The sequence below is a fragment of the Myxocyprinus asiaticus genome, chromosome 12 (assembly GCF_019703515.2).
Source record: "Myxocyprinus asiaticus isolate MX2 ecotype Aquarium Trade chromosome 12, UBuf_Myxa_2, whole genome shotgun sequence".
NCBI lineage: Eukaryota > Metazoa > Chordata > Actinopteri > Cypriniformes > Catostomidae > Myxocyprinus > Myxocyprinus asiaticus.
The window spans coordinates 48,112,431-48,130,287 of record NC_059355.1 but is presented as its reverse complement, the minus strand read 5'-3'; the positions used below and the strand labels follow the sequence as shown (position 1 = coordinate 48,130,287).

Sequence of the window (17,857 nt, the reverse complement as noted above, 5' to 3'; positions counted from 1 at the left end):
AACACACCAAAATGGACGTGAAACTGTATCTTCTCAACGCTTTAGTGCATTGACACAAAACTTACTACATGTCATCACAAGCATGTCCTGAGGGTACCTGCAGTGTTTCCACACAGTGCCACCTAGTGCTCAAAAGAAAATGGCTATTCTTTCTTATAAATTCTGAACAGTTTGTCCTAATCATGAGGTTGGTCTCTTTAGATTCCTTGGGTCATGCCGAGTACGGTGATACCCAGTTTGCCGTGGTCGGCCATACTTCCTGTCTTTTTAATAAAATTTTTTATTTTATTAAAAACCTACTTTTTAAAAGTCCCCCTAGGCCTTTTGTCCAGTTCGCACAAAAATTTGTTGTGTATCATATAGGGACCCTGCTGATAAAAGCTTTTTGATAGACCACGCCATTCGCATATAGCGCTTCAACAAATTTTACCACGAGCATGTCAAAATGGGCGTGAAGCTATAACTACGGTTTACCATTTTGTCACGAAACTTAATGTATGCCATCAAAAGCATTACCTAAGGGTACCTGCAGCATTTCGGCACAGTGCCACCTAGTGGTCAGTGTAAATGAAAATGGCTATTTTTTTCTGATAACTTCTAAATAGTTTGGCCTGAAATTATGAGACTTGTCACTTTAGATTTCCTTGGGGCATACCGAGTTGAATGATACCCAATTTTCATATGTCGGCCATATTGGGCATCAGCCTTTTTGAATTTTGACTTAAATTGCTGTATATTACAAACGCATTGCAGTATCATTACGAAATTCGGTATGTGTCATTGGGGCCATGTCCTGAAGGTACTCAAAATGTTTGGGGACAGCGTCACCTAGTGGTAAAAAGTTAAAAAGTAAAATTTGGTTAATTTCGCCTAATGTCCTGTGACTGCTCTCTTTAGATTCCTTGGGTCATGCACAGTCCGATGATACCGCAATTCATAACACAAAGCAAATACACTTTGCATTCTCAACGTTGCCACAAGGGACACTATAGCAGACAAAAGTGAAGTTTAGTTTAAATTTTAATATTAATTGAACAAAATGTGAGTCGTACCTCGGTGTGCTGGTTGGAGAGCTCAGTTCAGGATATTTGCTTGAACTTGTCCTCCGCTCTCGATGGATCTTCTCTACAGCTTCTCCACAGCTGTTGCCCTGATTCTCGCCCTTCAAACAGCTAATCTCAAAGTCGGCTTTGGCCTTTGCCCTCTCTTTCTCCTTCTCACGATCTGTTTGATTAACTGGCCCCGTGTTGCATGGACGGCTCGTTGCCTTCAAACTGCCCCCTTCCTTACCTCTGGTGGGCATGGTGTTGGACAAGGGTGGTACAGGTTTAAGGGTGAGTAGACTGGCATCAATGGTTCCGCTAACAGGCCGAGAAGAAGGTCGCCCTGTTAGGCTCAGAGAGCTAGACTTCGCAGGTCGTGGCAGGCTGCGGTATTGTATGCTTCCACGGGCATTGGCCGCAAGAAACCCCTGTTCCGAACCACTGGCGTCAAAGCTGTTTTTACGGCCACCATCACCAGGAACAGGTTTGATCGGGATGCCCGAAAATTTTGGCGTTTTGCCCACAGTGGCTGAGCCGCTCATGATAGTGGTGCCCCCTGCTGTCAGAACAGTGGCGGTACCAGTAGTTGATGGCTTCTTGTAACCGAAGGAGGTGCCAGCAGAGGGTTTCACCAGGCCTGAGGGGGGCTTACGGTGCTCTGCGTTGTCGCGACCAGCATCTGAACGGGAACGCTGGAGACCTGTTGCCTTCACAGACATTTTAACCTTATCGACAGCCTTAGAATCTACTTTAGGGGCTGTAAAGAGATGGAGATAACATATATCATTAAAATCACATACACTCTAAAGGCCAAAGTATCCTTTTGTTTTCCATATGCAATCTCGCGCAAATTTCATCATCGGCACAGTACACGCAGAATGTCTATGTGCAGTCTAGTTTTCCTAGACATGCGGAGAGCTCGCAGTCAAACTGAGTATACTCTTTGATGACTGAGCACTTGATCGTGCATGAGACGGCATACGGAAAAACAAATGTAAAAAAAAATATATTTTAGTATATTTTTAAGATTCACGCATTTCAGTTTCATAACAAAATTCCATTGAATTGTGTAATGTTTAACAAAATTAAATTAATAAAACTTAAAATATTTCATTTCTTTTTATGATTACATTCAATTTGATGGAATTTTGTAATGAAATTAACAATTGCGTGAATTAAAAAAATGTGTGTATACCCTAGCCTTAATGCTTACATATTTTTGATCGACTCAATTTTATTATTTGGGATTCTAGTTGCACAATAAAATTTAGAACTAGTCCATCAGTGAAATGAGGAATATCTTCATCTAGTTTTTTTCAAATCTTTTTAACCAAATCTCTGTTTACCTACATCTTTAAAATTAAGACAAATTGATCATGGGAACTAAACCAAATCTAAGTGAGAGATAAAATCTAGGTCTAGGAATACATGTACAGTTGAAGTCAGAAGTTTACATACACGCCAAATACATTTAAACTTAGTTTTTCCACAATTCCTGAAATTTTATCGTAGAAAACATTCCCTGTCTTGGGTCAGTTAGGATCACCACTTTATTTTAGGAATGTGAAATGTCAGGATAATAGTAGAGAGAATGATTTATTTCAGCTTTTATTTCTTTCATCACATTCTCAGTGGGTCAGAAGTTTACATACACTTTGTTAGTATTTGGTAGCATTGCCTTTAAATTGTTTAACTTGGGTCAAATGTTTTGGGTATGCTTCCACAAGCTTCTCACAATAAGTAGCTGGAATTTTGGCCCATTCCTCCAGACAGAACTGGTGTAACTGAGTCAGGTTTGTAGGCCTCCTTGCTCGCATGCGCTTTTTCAGTTCTGCCCACAAATTTTCTATCGGATTGAGGTCAGGGCTTTGTGATGGCCACTCCAATACCTTGACTTTGTTGTCCTTAAGCCATTTTGCCACAACTTTGGAGGTATGCTTGGGGTCACTGTGCATTTGGAAGGCCCATTTGTGACCGAGCTTTAACTTCCTGGCTGCTGTCTTGCGATGTTGCTTCAATATATCCACATAATTTTCCTTCCTCATGATGCCATCTATTTTGTGAAGTGCACCAGTCCCTCCTGCAGCAAAGCACCCCACAACATGATGTTGCCATCCCCATGCTTCACGATTGGGATGGTGTTCTTCAGCTTGTAAGCCTCACCCTTTTTCCTCCAAACATAACGATGGCCATTATGGCCAAACAGTTCCATTTTTGTTTCATTAGACCAGAGGACATTTCCCCAAAAAGTAAAATCTTTGTCCCCATGTGCACTTGCAAACTGTAGTCTGGCTTTTTTATGGTGGTTTAGGAGCAGTGGCTTCTTCATTGCTGAGCAGCCTTTCAGGTTATTTCGATATGGGAATCGTTTTACTGTGGATATAGATACTTGTCTACCTGCTTCCTCCAGCATCTTCACAAGGTCCTTTGCTGTTGTTCTGGGATTGATTTGCACTTTTCGCACCAAACTACGTTCATCTATAGGAGACAGAATGCATCTCCTTCCTGAGCGGTATGATGGCAGCGTGGTTCCACGGTGTTTATACTTGCGTACTATTGTTTGTGCAGATGAACGTGGTACCTTCAGGCATTTGGAAATTGCTCCCAAGGATGAACCAGACATGTGGAGTACCAATTTTTTTTCTGAGGTCTTGGCTGATTTCTTTTGATTTTCCCATGATGTCAAGAAAAGGGGTACTAATTTTTAAGGAAGGCCTTAAAATACATCCACAGGTACACCTCCAATTCAGTACACCTCCTATCAGAAGCTAACTGGCTAATTGTCTAAAGGCTTGACATTATTTTCTGGAATTTTTCAAGCTGCTTAAAGGCACAGTTAACTTAGTGTATGTAAAATTCTGACCCACTGGAATTGTGATATAGTCAATTAAAAGTGAAACCATCTGTCTGTAAACAATTGTTGGAAAAATTGCTCATGCACAAAGTAGATGTCCTAAACGACTTGCCAAAACTATCGTTTGCTAATATTAAATCTGTGAAGTGGTTAAAAAATGAGTATTAATGACTTCAACCTAAGTATATGTAAACTTCTGACTTCAGCTGTAAATGGGTGACTCTCACAAAAACATGTCCAGGTCACATTTAACTGCAAAATCAAAAGTAAATGCAATAGAAAGAAATTGGTAACACTTTACAATAAGGCTCTATTCGTTGACAGTATTTAACAATTAACATTAGTTAATGCATTAGGTATCATGAACCAACAATGAATAATACTTTTTACTGCATTTATTAATCTTGGTAAATGTTAATTTATAAATGTACAATCATTTTGATAGTTCATAAAACATTTACTAAAGCAACTCTATACAATTTTTAATGTTAAAAATGAACTTGTATATGCTGAAGTGAATATTTAACCAGGATTAATAAGTAAAAGTATTCAAAAGGATTGTTCATTGTCAGTTCACGTTAAATAATGTAGTTAACTAATGTTAATGAATACAACATTAACTAATGTATTAAATTAATAGTAACATTAATGCTAATGTTAATGAATACAACCTTATTGTAATGTGTTAAAAGGGAATAATATTTTTCAGTATTGTAAATGTAAATATTATTTATATCTTTTTTTTTTCCTTTTGTCTTTATTTCAGTAATGAAAATTAGATTTGTTTTTGCACTTAACTGTCATGAAAATAGTGCCATAATGTAGTTGCTATTCTTTTGATATTGGGGTGAAATATGAACCTGGACATGTCCTTCCTATGTTTCGTGAGAAATTGGCATGTGGGTGAATCATTCAGTAGCATGGTACAGTATATATCAAATTACCATGGCATTACCATATGAAACCGTCACTTTACCATGGTAACACCACAGTACACCATTACACTCCTTTTATGAACACACAAAGTTGAGTCAGTGTAAATAATCAAAACCTTCATGACACCAGTGTTCCACTGTGGTCAGAGTCACATTATTTGAAAGGTGAGTAAAAAAGAATTGTGGGTATGGCATCATCACTTGAAGTCACGATTAAAGCCATGATTAAGTCTCCGTGGCTAAATCTAATCTCCCAGAGTTAAATTCACAGTATCTGAGTCATGGTGTAGGGAGACAGAGGGCACACAAACATCTGTGTTATATTAGAGACACTTCAGAGATAAAGAGCATCTCCACCCACTTCAAAATACAAACTCTACTTTAAAATCCTCAAAATCTTCTTATACAAAATCTTGAGAAATCTTGAGCATGCTAGCCACTGTGAACAAGCTTCTCTTATAGCTCACATGAATATGCAACAGCTGATTTTCACAGCAAAATTACTTAAATGAATAGTCAAAATGCTGATGAGGTTAATGAGGTTTAGAGGACTAATTAAGAAAGAAATAATAAATAAATAAAATAAATTAGAAGTTTCCATTAAGCTTTCTTTAAAGCTACCGAAAGTGATATTCCTAAAAAGTATGCCATTTTTGTAACCACTAGTGTCACCAAATGTAATTGCAAAAATAATGATCATTAACAAACAGACTTTCACTTTTCTTTAAAGTGGCTAAGCACAAACAACACCCCAAAACAACAACAGAACTGACACTATTTAGTGGTATCGCTATGCTTTTTTATTAGAGGTTGACCAAGGTTTTACCGATATATCCGCACAGATGCCGATAATTGCCGATAGTTTATATTCATTGTTATTATTATTGATCTATTATGTATTAATGATGATCTAATATTGCTGAATTACTGCTCACACAGTACAGTATTTATTAGCCCTATGCCATGTTTACTTTATAGGGCCCTATTTCAAGAGTGCTAGCACTGAGCGCAGCGCTATGCCATAAGTCATAAGCGCGAAGTCAGTGGGCATGGCCATGAAGTTTTGGTATTTTCATGCAAGCATGTGTTAAGACTAGGCATAAGTGGGTTTTGTGAAATTGTGTGCGCAACACACTAATGGGCTGGGTCAAGTGCAATTTAATTCAGAGGTTTTTCTCCAGTTATTGCAGCGTCTGTGTCCTATTATATAGTCCACTCCCTGTCAAGCACCAGCGATATAAACAAAGACAGCACATTCATAAGAAGTGTAAATGGGCTGTATGCAATGAATTAGAAGAACAGAAATATGGACACGGCCCTTTTATATGCTTAGAAAATGTGATTCTCATCAGGATTTGGATGTATACTCTGTTAAATTATAAAGAATGTAAGTATTATTAATAATTTTCATCTACTGACACACAAATCATGGCTAGTATTAACAGTGATTGTATCGGCACACACTTCACTTCTACCGGTCGATTTTGAACAATTAAATTCATTTATCAAAACAAAATTTAACCAAAAATATTTCTACATTCAAATTACACTTCAAATAAAACTAAAATAAAATCAAAGTAACGAAGTGGTAAAAAAACCCATACCAAATCCAAACATTTTACCCTCTCAAACTTCTTCCACCGGCCCCTTTTGCAGTGACTTAAAAATCATTCTACGACAACAGGTGGAAAAATACCAATACAAATGATATCATAAATACAACTGTAAATATAAACATAATAATAACAATAACTGAAAAATAAACCATCGCTTATAGATAGTTTAACTCAAATCTAATAAATTTTTTAGGACAGTTAGGACATGAACTTTATTACCACCTGCTGGTGGAATCTCCAAACTGCAAGTGTAGGAACTGAATTTAGATTTTGCGCTGAAAACAGACGTGGTTTTGAAATGTAAAAGTCTATAACCTATTCTCAGGAAAACAGCAAATTGCATATTGTTTCACTTCATTACCATACAATACACCCACAGATAGCGCAAACAGTCCCACCCACGACCACGACCGCTCGCACAAAAATTTAGCTTAGAATTAGCACTCTCACAAGAATTTGATAAGACGTAGCTTTGCACACTCACGAAAATAGAGCCCATATTGTTTAAATTGTAATACAATTTAGATAATTGTATGATTTTATTTTGTTTCCCTTTTGTGTGAGCTGGGAGTGCAGACGTTTCAAAATAAGAGTCCATGGTGTATTTTGGGCTTGTTCATAGTTAAAAGTGCCTGTTATGCATCAAATATTATTATTTGGGATTTTAGTTGCACAATAAACTGCATCTGGGATTTTATTCATTTTGGACTTGTGTGGGGGCCTGGGTAGCTCAGCAAGTAAAGACCCTGACTACCACACCTGGAGTCGCAAGTTCGAATCCAGCGTGTGCTGAGTGACTCCAGCCAGGTCTTCTAAGCAGCCAGTTGGCCCGGTTGCTAGGGTGGGTAGAGTCACGTTGGGGTAACCTCCTTGTGGTAGCTATAATGTGGTTCTCGCTCTCGGTGGGGTGCGTGGTGAGTTGGGCATGGATGCCGCGAAGAATAGCGTGAAGCCTCCACACGCGTTAGGTCTCCGCGGTAATGCGCTCAACAAGCCACATGATAAGATGCGCGGGTTGACTGTCTCAGACACGGAGGCAACTGAGATTAGTCCTACGCCACCCGGATTGAGGCGAGTCACTACGCCACCACGAGGACTTAGAGCGCATTGGGAATTGGGCATGCCAAATTGGGGACATTTTTGGACTTGTGTTACCTCTACAGTAAGTCTGTGCCCATCATGCTAAGGAAAGACTAAGAAATTATTTCAAAAGATTGTAAAAACTATTGGCTGGTTAATCATTTATCAACATTTTCCACCAGCTTAGTTAACGGTATTGGCAAAAACCAGTATTGGTCGACCTCTATTTTATATTGTATAAATTGGTGATTATGTTTGTGTTGGTTTTTCACCACATTTAAAGTCAATCCATTGCGACACTTGAATGCACAAAGTGTGTTTGAAATGCCATACAGTACCATGGGTATTGGTTTTCTTCTAAGTACACTGGGTCCCTGACATTTAAATTATTCTTTCCCGGAACACTGTAGGAAACATGTATGTTTAATTTTTATGATACTTTTATGGTGCCGTTTAGTCAATTTGGAGTTTGACAGCCGCTTGATGTAAACAAAACAATGACAGAATTTTAATTTTTTGTGGTGAATTATTCCTTTAAGTGAAGACTTTGTTTTGCTATTATTTATGTGACTTGTCTTAAAGTTTACAACTAACGTGTCATCAGTTTGATATTTGATGAAGAGGCACTCTGTATCACATCTGGTCTGCATTTATAAGAGGTTACAGATGACAATAGTGGCAACAAAATCAATCGAAGAAGACCAGCTGATTTATTTTCAACTCATGATACTGTACCATAACTTCTTGGAGTCAGAGTTGTATGCTGGATAACAAAATTAAGTTGCACGTTTGGAGAACAAAAGCTCTTTGTTTTGCTTCCCAGAAACGGGCCTCTTATGGTATTTGTGTTTTGTATATATCCAATATCTGAAACTAGAAGTATATGAGCTGTGGTGCTCATGTGGGAAACACTGGTTTGATTATGGCCTGCTTTGTTTCCCAAACCCATTTCCCCTCTCTACTAATATATTAAATTAAAAAGTGACAAAAAATGGCAACCAGTTGCAGGATGTAAGATATACACTTTCCCTTACACATTCATACAGATTTTAACATGAAATGTTTTTATGTCGTTCAAAAAAGTCAATGGAGATGTAATGCATTATCCACGCATGTGGTTATGTGCATGCAACAATATACATACCAGCTACTTTTAGCACACTTTGTGAAGTATGTGTGATGGGTGAGGTGACGCCCACAGGTGGATTTCGGCCCTTCTTGAAGCTGCCGGGCTGCCCGAAACTCTGAGGTTTCTTCAGTTCACCTTTCCCTGTTTTCTCCTGTGTGGAGCCATCCGGAGGCCGAGATTTCCTCCATTTGCTGGAGGATTCTGCTTTCAGGCTGCCCGTGTCATAAACGCCATCAGACTTCCGTAAGGATTTACTGTCCTCGCTGTCCCACGCCAGTCCACTCTCCACCAGAGAACGCTTCTCAGCGTCAGTTCGCAACTGGAGAAAATACAAACACACACACACATAGAAAATTTGTATCAGAAGAGTATGAGAAATCATAATATAGTAAATATTATACTAAAAATGTATACAATATTTTATGATAAATATGGTAATCTACTTTTTTTATATGGAACCATGGAAATCCTATGTTTTTTGTACGTATCATTGTATTTTCAAGTTTTTTTTATTTATTTTTTTATTCTTGTTCATTCTTTTCAAGTACTTCAAAATACCATGTAAATATCACGCTACATGAATATGGTAATTATTTAGTACCAATGGTGTACCATATTATTGCTTTCTGATAAATATTTAATGTTGCATTATCCACATGCATATCGTTTATGAACTGAGCCTAAATATGTTAGACAATGGAAGCATACAAAAATATCATTCCAAAAAATTATATTCTCCCTTTTTTGCTCCGTTTGAGTAAAGAACAGATGGCACATTGAACAAATCTTCAAAAATTCTTGCAACCATGTTATGACAGCGCTGTGTTACTATAGCAACAGAAAGAGTCAATCAAATCATATTGTTCCGCTTTTGTCTGTCTAATGTTGAGAATTAACATTTGCAACTTTAATGACGAGTAAAACAAAGGAAGGATTTAATTGAGAGCTGATAGTAAGTGCTTCAAATTAGTAAATGATGTGCTCAATGGGATACAGCTGCTCTTCATTTATTTGAGAAAATGAAAGCCAGGCTTCTGAACTGGTTGCATGAGCTCTTCTGCCTTGATTCTGACTATGATACATGTGGGTCACGCTTTGATTATGCAACATTATTTTTAATCATTATTTGTGGTTTGGGGAAGAGAGTGCCATATTGAGTGAATTAAAGCCAATTACTGATGTATCAGCAGATAACTGAATAAAATAAACAACTATGCGCACACACACACATTCCCATTTAGAAGAGATACAGTATATTCAAACTGAATCAAGATTCAGTTTGATTATGTTCTCCTGTAATGTGCTAGAGATCTATGTTGTGCTAAAATAACACAAAATTCATAGTACTGGTGCTTCCTCTTAAGTTTCTCCTACTCAACATACAAACTACTATTCAAACAGGAATTTTGTCTAAATGTGTATGTATATGTTTACTACAGTATAGGCTAAAGCTACAACATACACGGAAAACATAAATTCCCTTTTCATTACATATATTTGACTACTAATCCAATACATGAACATCCATGTTTATCATATACAGGTGTAATAACATAAAATAACATAAACATAACATGAAACCCACAGTAGGTATGTGATATATGGAAAAACACACAAGCTGGGTTTCCATCCACACATTTTTATGCAAATCTTGGGATACTGCAGTAAAAATGCTGGATGGAAACACTAAAATGCAAATAGAATGTGCATAAAAAGTACATTTATAATTATATATAGCCATCAAGCTTAATAAAAGTGTAAATACTGAACAGAAAGTTGATTTCCTTGTATAAAAATTGTAGTTATTTATAGTTATAGATATTGTCTTTTCACTTATCTACACAGAGCTCAACTAGTTAAAGTGACTGTATTTTGTTTTAAATAACATTTATAAATTGTCCCGACTATTTTACAGATATCACTGAAATAAGTGTTCAAGACTCTGTAAACGACAAAAAATGCCTGCCTTGGTGCAGTATTAATGTAAACACACTCATTTATGTCAACAGTGATCATAAACAATGGGACAAAAAGCAGAATTTTATAAAAATATCAGACTTGAGGTGTAAATGCAGTCTAATAGACCTGCTGATGTCTATATGTCACTAATACTAATCAAATAAAAATAACAAGAAGTTACATTTAATAACTCCTTATGTTATTATATTATGTTATAATCATATAGTGAAGACCAGAAATTAAAGTAGTTTTATGTTACATTTCATTACTGTTTTTAATTTCTAAAAACTTACGTGAATATTTGATTTCTAATGTTAAAAACTTAAATCTTCTTAATTTGTATCTTTTGTTCTGTTGTTTTCATTTGTTCTATTGCTTGTAATTTGTTTCTTTGCTTTTCCTTTTCACTGACTGCTGTCTTGTACAATTACTTGAGAACTTGAAACCAAATTTTACTCAAATTAATTCAAATTTTGTTGTGGTATCGAAACTGGTATTGACAACTGTCAATCTGCTTTCATCCAGTATATAAGCAAAATGGTCATTACAACACAATACGATACACCCAAATGAATCAGAATCAGAATTAAACTGAGAGCTTTTGAAACTAACTGAATCAGGAAATCTGTATCGATACTCGGCCATTCTGTGGATAATTTTGTTAAAATATCTGTTTTTATGCCACATCTTTGGAGGCCAGTTTTTGGGATGGCTGAAGTCATTTTAATTAAGTAAATTAAACAAGCAACAAAAATCTTTCACAATCTGCTTGCTGGCATACCAACCATTCCATTAAATATCTCATAAGGTTTCCTAAAAACTTGAGTAAGCCACATTCAAGTACAGGTCCTAAATCTGCTATCGGTTCTAAACACTGACCAGTACCAGAACAGTCCTGGTCTTGGCTTCTTACCATAACGGAAGAGTTGCGTCGAGAGCCGATGGGTGTAGTGGGGAGGGAGTTTAGAGATGAGCTGGCGTGGAGTTCCTCTGAGCTCAGATTATCAGAACCATCACTCAAACCACTGCTGATGGAGCTGCTCTCATCCCAACTGCACAGAGACAGAGAGAGAGAGTTTGGGAAGAGACATTGGAAGCAACAGAGAATTGTCCGATTAAGCAGAAGATCTAGCAGATACTACAGCACATGAGATGACTCAAGGGAACATTTTATTGCTTATGGAGGCTCTTTCAGAGCTCAGAAGACTTAATGGCATTATGTGTCAATGAGCTATCAACTTTATTTTCAGATGTTTCTCTTATAATTTCTTAGGGGCTGTTCACACAGCAGGTATTTTTGCATTTGCAAATATGCAGTAAAATACTTCATATAGATATAAAATAATTTAAAAAATATTATTTATATAAGCAAAAATATAAACTGTGACACTATTACATATATCAGGTCACTAACAACCCCACTTTTGATAAGTAAGCAATCAATAAATACTGTGTGTATATATACATATATATATATATATATATTAGGGCTGGGAAAATTCAAGCAGAAATGTAATTTAATTTCTGCGATTAATATTTTTTGTTGAACACATTTAAAAAATGAACGCAATTAATGCAGTTTCCATTTTTATTATTTTATTTTTATACTTCCTGAAACTTCATGCGATAGGAGAAAGGTGTCCCGAGTTGTTCCTAACAGGATACTAAGCCTTACAGGGGGTGGGGTCAGGGTTAGGGCATCTGCTGCCTGTCAGGAACAAACCAAGGCACTTTTGTACAATAGGCGAAACACCACTAATGTTTTCCCCCTCTTTCTATGCCTAACACTGACATATATAAATTTTCAGGAGGTATTCGCTTGACTCAGCTGCACATCCTAACAGAGAAACTGATTGTGTGAAGCAGTACACGCTTATTCATTGCACAAATTAAACAAATTAAAGCAAACTAAACTTTAGCATTCAATATGTTTTGTATGTATAGTGTCTAATAATGTACACTTAAGTTTCTCTTGCCAGTGAGGTTTGATATGAATTGAATCTGCCCATTTGATCCTATTATTTAAAAAAGGTCCACTGGAAAATGCCACAAGATTTTGCCCAGATTGTAATTATAACATGTACACAAATTTTATGGCATGTATATATACTTGTATCAAAGATTAATACCTATAAAAATGTGTTTAATTTTTAATATTATATTTTATATAATATTTTTTAATCGATTCACAGCCCTAATATATATATATATATATACACACACATACACACTGGTGGCCAAAAGTTTAGAATAATGTACAGATTTTGCTGTTTTGGAGGGAAATTGGTACTTTAATTCACCAAAGTGGCATTCAACCGATTACAAAGTACAGTCAGGACATTACTGATGTAAAAAAACAGCACCATCACTATTTGAAAAAAGTCCTTTTTGATCAAATCTAGACAGCAGCCATCACTCCAACACCTTATCCTTGAGTAATCATGCTAAATTGATCATTTGGTACTAGAAAATCACTTGCCATTATATCAAACACAGCTGAAAGATATTTGGTTCGTTAAATGAAGCTTAACATTGTCTTTGTGTTTGATTTTGAGTTGCCACAGTATGCAATAGACTGGCATGTCTTAAGGTCAATATTAGGTCAAAAATGGCAAAAAAGAAACAGCTTTCTCTAGAAACTCGTCAGTCAATCATTGTTTTGAGGAATGAAGTCTATACAATGCTTGAAATTGCCAAAAGAACTGAAGATTTCATACAAAGGTGTACACTACAGTCTTCAAAGACAAAGGACAACTGGCTCTAACAAGGACAGAAAGAGATGTGGAAGACCAGATGTACAACTAAACAAGAGGATAAGTACATCAGAGTCTCTAGTTTGAGAAATAGACGCCTCACATGTCCTCAGCTGACAGCTTCATTGAATTCTACCCGCTCAACACCAGTTTCATGTACAACAGTAAAGAGAAGACTCAGGGGTGCAGGTCTTATGGGAAGAATTGCAAAGAAAAAGCCACTTTTGAAACAGAAAAACAAAAAGAAAAGGTTAGAGTGGGCAAAGAAACACAAACATTGGACAACAGATAATTGGAAAAGAGTGTTATGGATCTTAACCCCATTGAGCTTTTGTGGGATCAGCTAGACTGTAAGGTGCGTGAGAAGTGCCCGATAAGACAGACACATCTATGGCAAGTGCTACAGGAAGTGTGGGGTGAAATGTCACCTGAGTATCTGGACAAACTGACAGCTAGAATAACAAGGATCTGTAAAGCTGTCATTGCTGCACGTGGAGGATTTTTTCATGAGAACTCTTTGAAGTAGTTTAAGAAGTTTTGAAAAAAAAAATTCAAATTGTAATAGTAATTTTTCACGTTATTAATGTCCTGACTATACATTGTGATCAGTTGAATGCCACTTTGGTGAATAAAAGTACCAATTTATTTCCATAAGAGCAAAATCTGTACATTATGCCAAACTTTTGGCACACCAGTGTGTATATATATATATATATATATATATATATATATATATATATATCAGGGCCAATTCTGCTGGCCTAACATGCCTAATAAATAAATATTTTTTTCATCCTATCATTCTCAGTCACCTTTATGTATTCTCAATCGCTTTCCACTCCTAATTCATCTACTAACAAATAGCAACAAAAAAAAAGTTTATCCAATCAGAATTTATTCCTTGATGCTTATAGCGAAGTGTGATGGCTGTTTCACAAATCGCATGCCCAAAGTCAAGCTCGAGAGTCCTTCAGAATTTCTTCAGAATCCCTCAACAGTTCGAGTGAATAGGCATTTTTAACCAGATTGAATAGGCAGTAAAGTCAGATTGTCAGATTCATCAGCCAATCAGATTGATTTATTTGTTCTTGGTGGGTGTGGTCTTTAGGATATGTCCCAGTCAAGGCCTTCTAGCTGGCCTTGAGTGACGCAATCACATGGCTTTAAGTAATTTACGTAATTTGAAAGCGAAGAGCACGAGATCTATAGCTGACAAGTCGGCTGCCATCACTGCCGCTATCGCCATTCAGAAAGAGATCCTTATGGATTTAAAAACCCGAGTTGGAAACAGGAAAGGAGGGCTGATTTTCACTTCAAGCTAATTGGCAAGTGCTTTTTGCATTGTTATAGCAATATCTGGAGTTTTCGAAGTGTAAATTAGGCTGGCTTCAGATTTTTGAAAAGTAATTGTGTACCCTTACGAAACAAAATTTATTGCAAGCAACATTTAAATCACAAATATTATAAGATTACTTTTTCCTGGTATTTGATCTCCTTGGTTTTGGCTTTCATGCATGGATGTGTTTTTAAAATGTCAATTGGTATTATTAGCTGACTGCAACTTAATATATGATGTCCATAGGCATAGGGTGTCTTATCAATTGTGAAACGGTGTTTTCTTAATGCCGTGAATTGTACTGAAGGCCTAGACTTAAATGCACGGCCTGCCACTGCTAAATATACATATATATATATATATATATATATATATAAAACTTATGTTGGCTTGAAGCTATACTGTCATAATTCTACGAACTTGGTTTAGGTTTTTTTTTTCAAAATTTGAAAACAGACCAAAATTTTAAACACTAACTCCACCTACTGCTTTTAAGCTACATCCACCAAACTTGGTACAGACCATCAGACTGTTCTGACTTAGTATGCTATGTCTTTTCTAACTGTTGACAAATATATATATATATATATATATATATATATATATATATATATATATATATATATATATATATATATATATTCCATAGACTAACATAGACGGAATGTTCAAACAGGCAAAACGAATGCTTGTTCATTCAAATTCCAACTTTCAAAAAATTCAAATGTAAACAAACACACAAAAGGCTTTGATCTGTTTAAGTTGCTCTCTCTCTCTAACTGACATTCTATCTAACTATCTAGCTAGCTAGCTGGCTGTTTGTCTTACTGTAATGTCTATATAACCATCAAACTTAATTTTTTTCAAACATGTTAAAACTTTAAGACATGGCTTTGTCAAGACAACATTAAAGACCCGAGAAATGCATTTAAGGGTTAAAATGTCTTGTTGAAATCCATTTAATCTCATTGCTGCCTGGGAGGAACAAATGAGATATTAATGAGATCTCAATGGTAATTTTTCTCTCCTATGAGAAACTTTTCAGCTCCATTAACTGACCCAGGATCAGACAGTATGATGGCTCCACTAGATCTCAATGGGAGTATCATTACTGTACAGATGTTTTCACCATATGAGAGACTCAATCTACCACACAGGCTCACTAAACTTTGGCTATGGAACAGACCTCCATTTCCTTCCCATATAAAACAAAGGAGGTCAGGCAGATGTGAAACAGAACAACATGTAGTGATTAAAGCTGTAAGGGTTGTTCTTGGTCACTGAGTTTGTGAAAGGCAAAGCATCAGTCTCTTAAACATCAACAAGCTGTTCTGGCAAAAGCTACAGCTGGGGGTTTGTCTGTCTCTTCTAAAAGGAGCAAAGCCGCACTAGGATGGTAATGATTTATCTTTTAGTCTTGCATGACAAAAATGTGATTTAGGCCTGAAGAATACTTGAAGCAAAAGCTTCTGGCTGTCAGGGTCCACTTTTGTCTAGTTTTGTTCCTGTGTGGCAGGATTCTGACACTTTTGCCTTTTTGTTGTGTTTGTTGGTTTTCTCTTATGTTTGTCTGCACATGGCTTTGTGTTCGTTAGCCATGTGCTTCCCTGTCTCCGCCTCCTCGTTCCCTCACCCCTCCTCCTTGTTTAGTCCTTGTTCTGTTCTTGTTATTTCAGTTGCTCTCACCTGTTTCCCCTCGTTACCCTCCTCATTTCCTTCCCTTTATATTCTCCTTGTGTTGGTCTAGTCTTTGTTGGTTCATAGTCATTTCAGCACTGTTTTCTGGTTATTCCTCCAGATTTGGTTCCAATGCTTTCTGTTTGATTTTTTTCCCCCTTAGTTAGTTTATTCAGTTGTTTTTGTTAGTGTTTTCCTTCTCGTGGGTTTTTGTTTTCCTAGCCAGGGGCTTCAGTCTGGGTTTCTGTTGTTTTTGTACCCAGCTTTTGTGTTTTTGTTAACAAAAGTCATTTTGTTCTATTTCTGGTCTGCGACTGGGATCATCTGTCCATGAATGTGGCAGAATGAACCAACCATATTGAACCCAGCAGACCATTGACGTTTCCACTATGAAAATTCTACTCTACCCAGCTCCTTCCTGCCAGAGATCTAATCCCCAAGACCCAAATACCTTCTCTGCAGTTCTGAACTGTCCTCAGGATGGTCAGCCTATCGGGATCTAAACTGAGGCCCTCTGGAAGGTGGCGTCTAGCAGAAGTTCAGATCATGCTGCTGTTCCTCAGTGGTCTCGTTGAGCCGATGACTTGGGAGGAGCTGGGAATTTTCTTCAATGGATCCTACTGGGATGTGGTAGACCATGTGTGTCGCCTCAAGGAGGTGAAGATTGTTGAGGAGTTGGAGAGAGGGTCTTGTCTCAATCGTCTCCACATCAGAGGTCCTTTAGGTTCTTGGGGGTCCTGCTGCTAAACGCCAGGAGGCGGTCGAACCTGTGGCTGACTGCCAGGAGGTGGCCGAGCCCGCTACTGCTCTTTCTACCATCCTCAAGAAGAGTAGGAGGAAGAGAGGGGACCCTGTACCTGGGCCTACTGCAGCTGCCCCAGAGGGGTCCCACGTCGCTGCAGTTCCTCTGCCGCTGCCAGCGCTCCTGGCCACGGAGGCTGTTTCCCTGCCACCCCACCCAGCCTGTCCAGGCCCCAGCGGTCGCTGCTCAGCCTGTCCAGTGCCCAGTAGTTAAACATTACACAATTCAATTTGAGGGAATTTTGTTATGAAATTAAAATGCGTAAATCTTAAAAATAGGCTAAAACGTTATTTTTTTTAATTTTATGTTGGCTTCTCATTAGTCCCTGTGTGACCATCTACATTTGATAACATATTTATGTTTCTTCTTATTTTCAACATTGGGGCGTTTGTTACATTTGATGTTTATTGCATTATTTTAGCATCACATGTGTTACCCTGATGGTGTTTTGCATTTGTTTACATATTTATTGGCCATTGCTCCTGTTAAGGTCACTCTTGGTGAACTTTAAGTCATCAATTGGCCTTTTGTTTCACCACCTGTGTTACAATGTAACAGTACATTTAAAATACATTTAAAAATATTAATAATTTCTCTTTTAATCATACGGTAGCAACCTTTAAAATATACAGGCACCAAAATGACATCCCGTAATGCCTGAGACATGGTTACT

The 17,857-nt window shown here is 37.2% G+C and overlaps 2 protein-coding genes across 4 annotated transcripts in view; one reads left to right on the top strand and one right to left on the bottom strand.

Annotated features, from left to right (window-relative positions):
* Positions 1-17,857, top strand: part of LOC127448955 (nuclear factor of activated T-cells, cytoplasmic 2-like) — a 357,327-nt gene that overhangs the window by 154,505 nt on the left and 184,965 nt on the right. The window contains exon 12 of one of the 3 annotated variants that reach the window (XR_007898614.1): positions 13,338-13,925. The exons of the other annotated variants lie outside the window; for them this stretch is intronic. The gene's annotated coding sequence lies outside the window, so the exon portion shown is untranslated. Of the gene's footprint in view, positions 1-13,337; positions 13,926-17,857 lie in introns of those variants that run through there. 3 annotated transcript variants of the gene reach the window in all.
* LOC127448951 (neuron navigator 1-like) overlaps positions 1-17,857 on the bottom strand; it is an 81,437-nt gene that overhangs the window by 26,626 nt on the left and 36,954 nt on the right. Inside the window, exons 4-6 of the mRNA XM_051711949.1 lie at positions 11,530-11,668; positions 8,673-8,976; positions 1,053-1,800 (exon numbers count right to left, since the gene is read on the bottom strand). Of these exons, the coding sequence (XP_051567909.1) occupies positions 1,053-1,800; positions 8,673-8,976; positions 11,530-11,668 (1,191 nt within the window). The remainder of the gene's footprint in view (positions 1-1,052; positions 1,801-8,672; positions 8,977-11,529; positions 11,669-17,857) is intronic.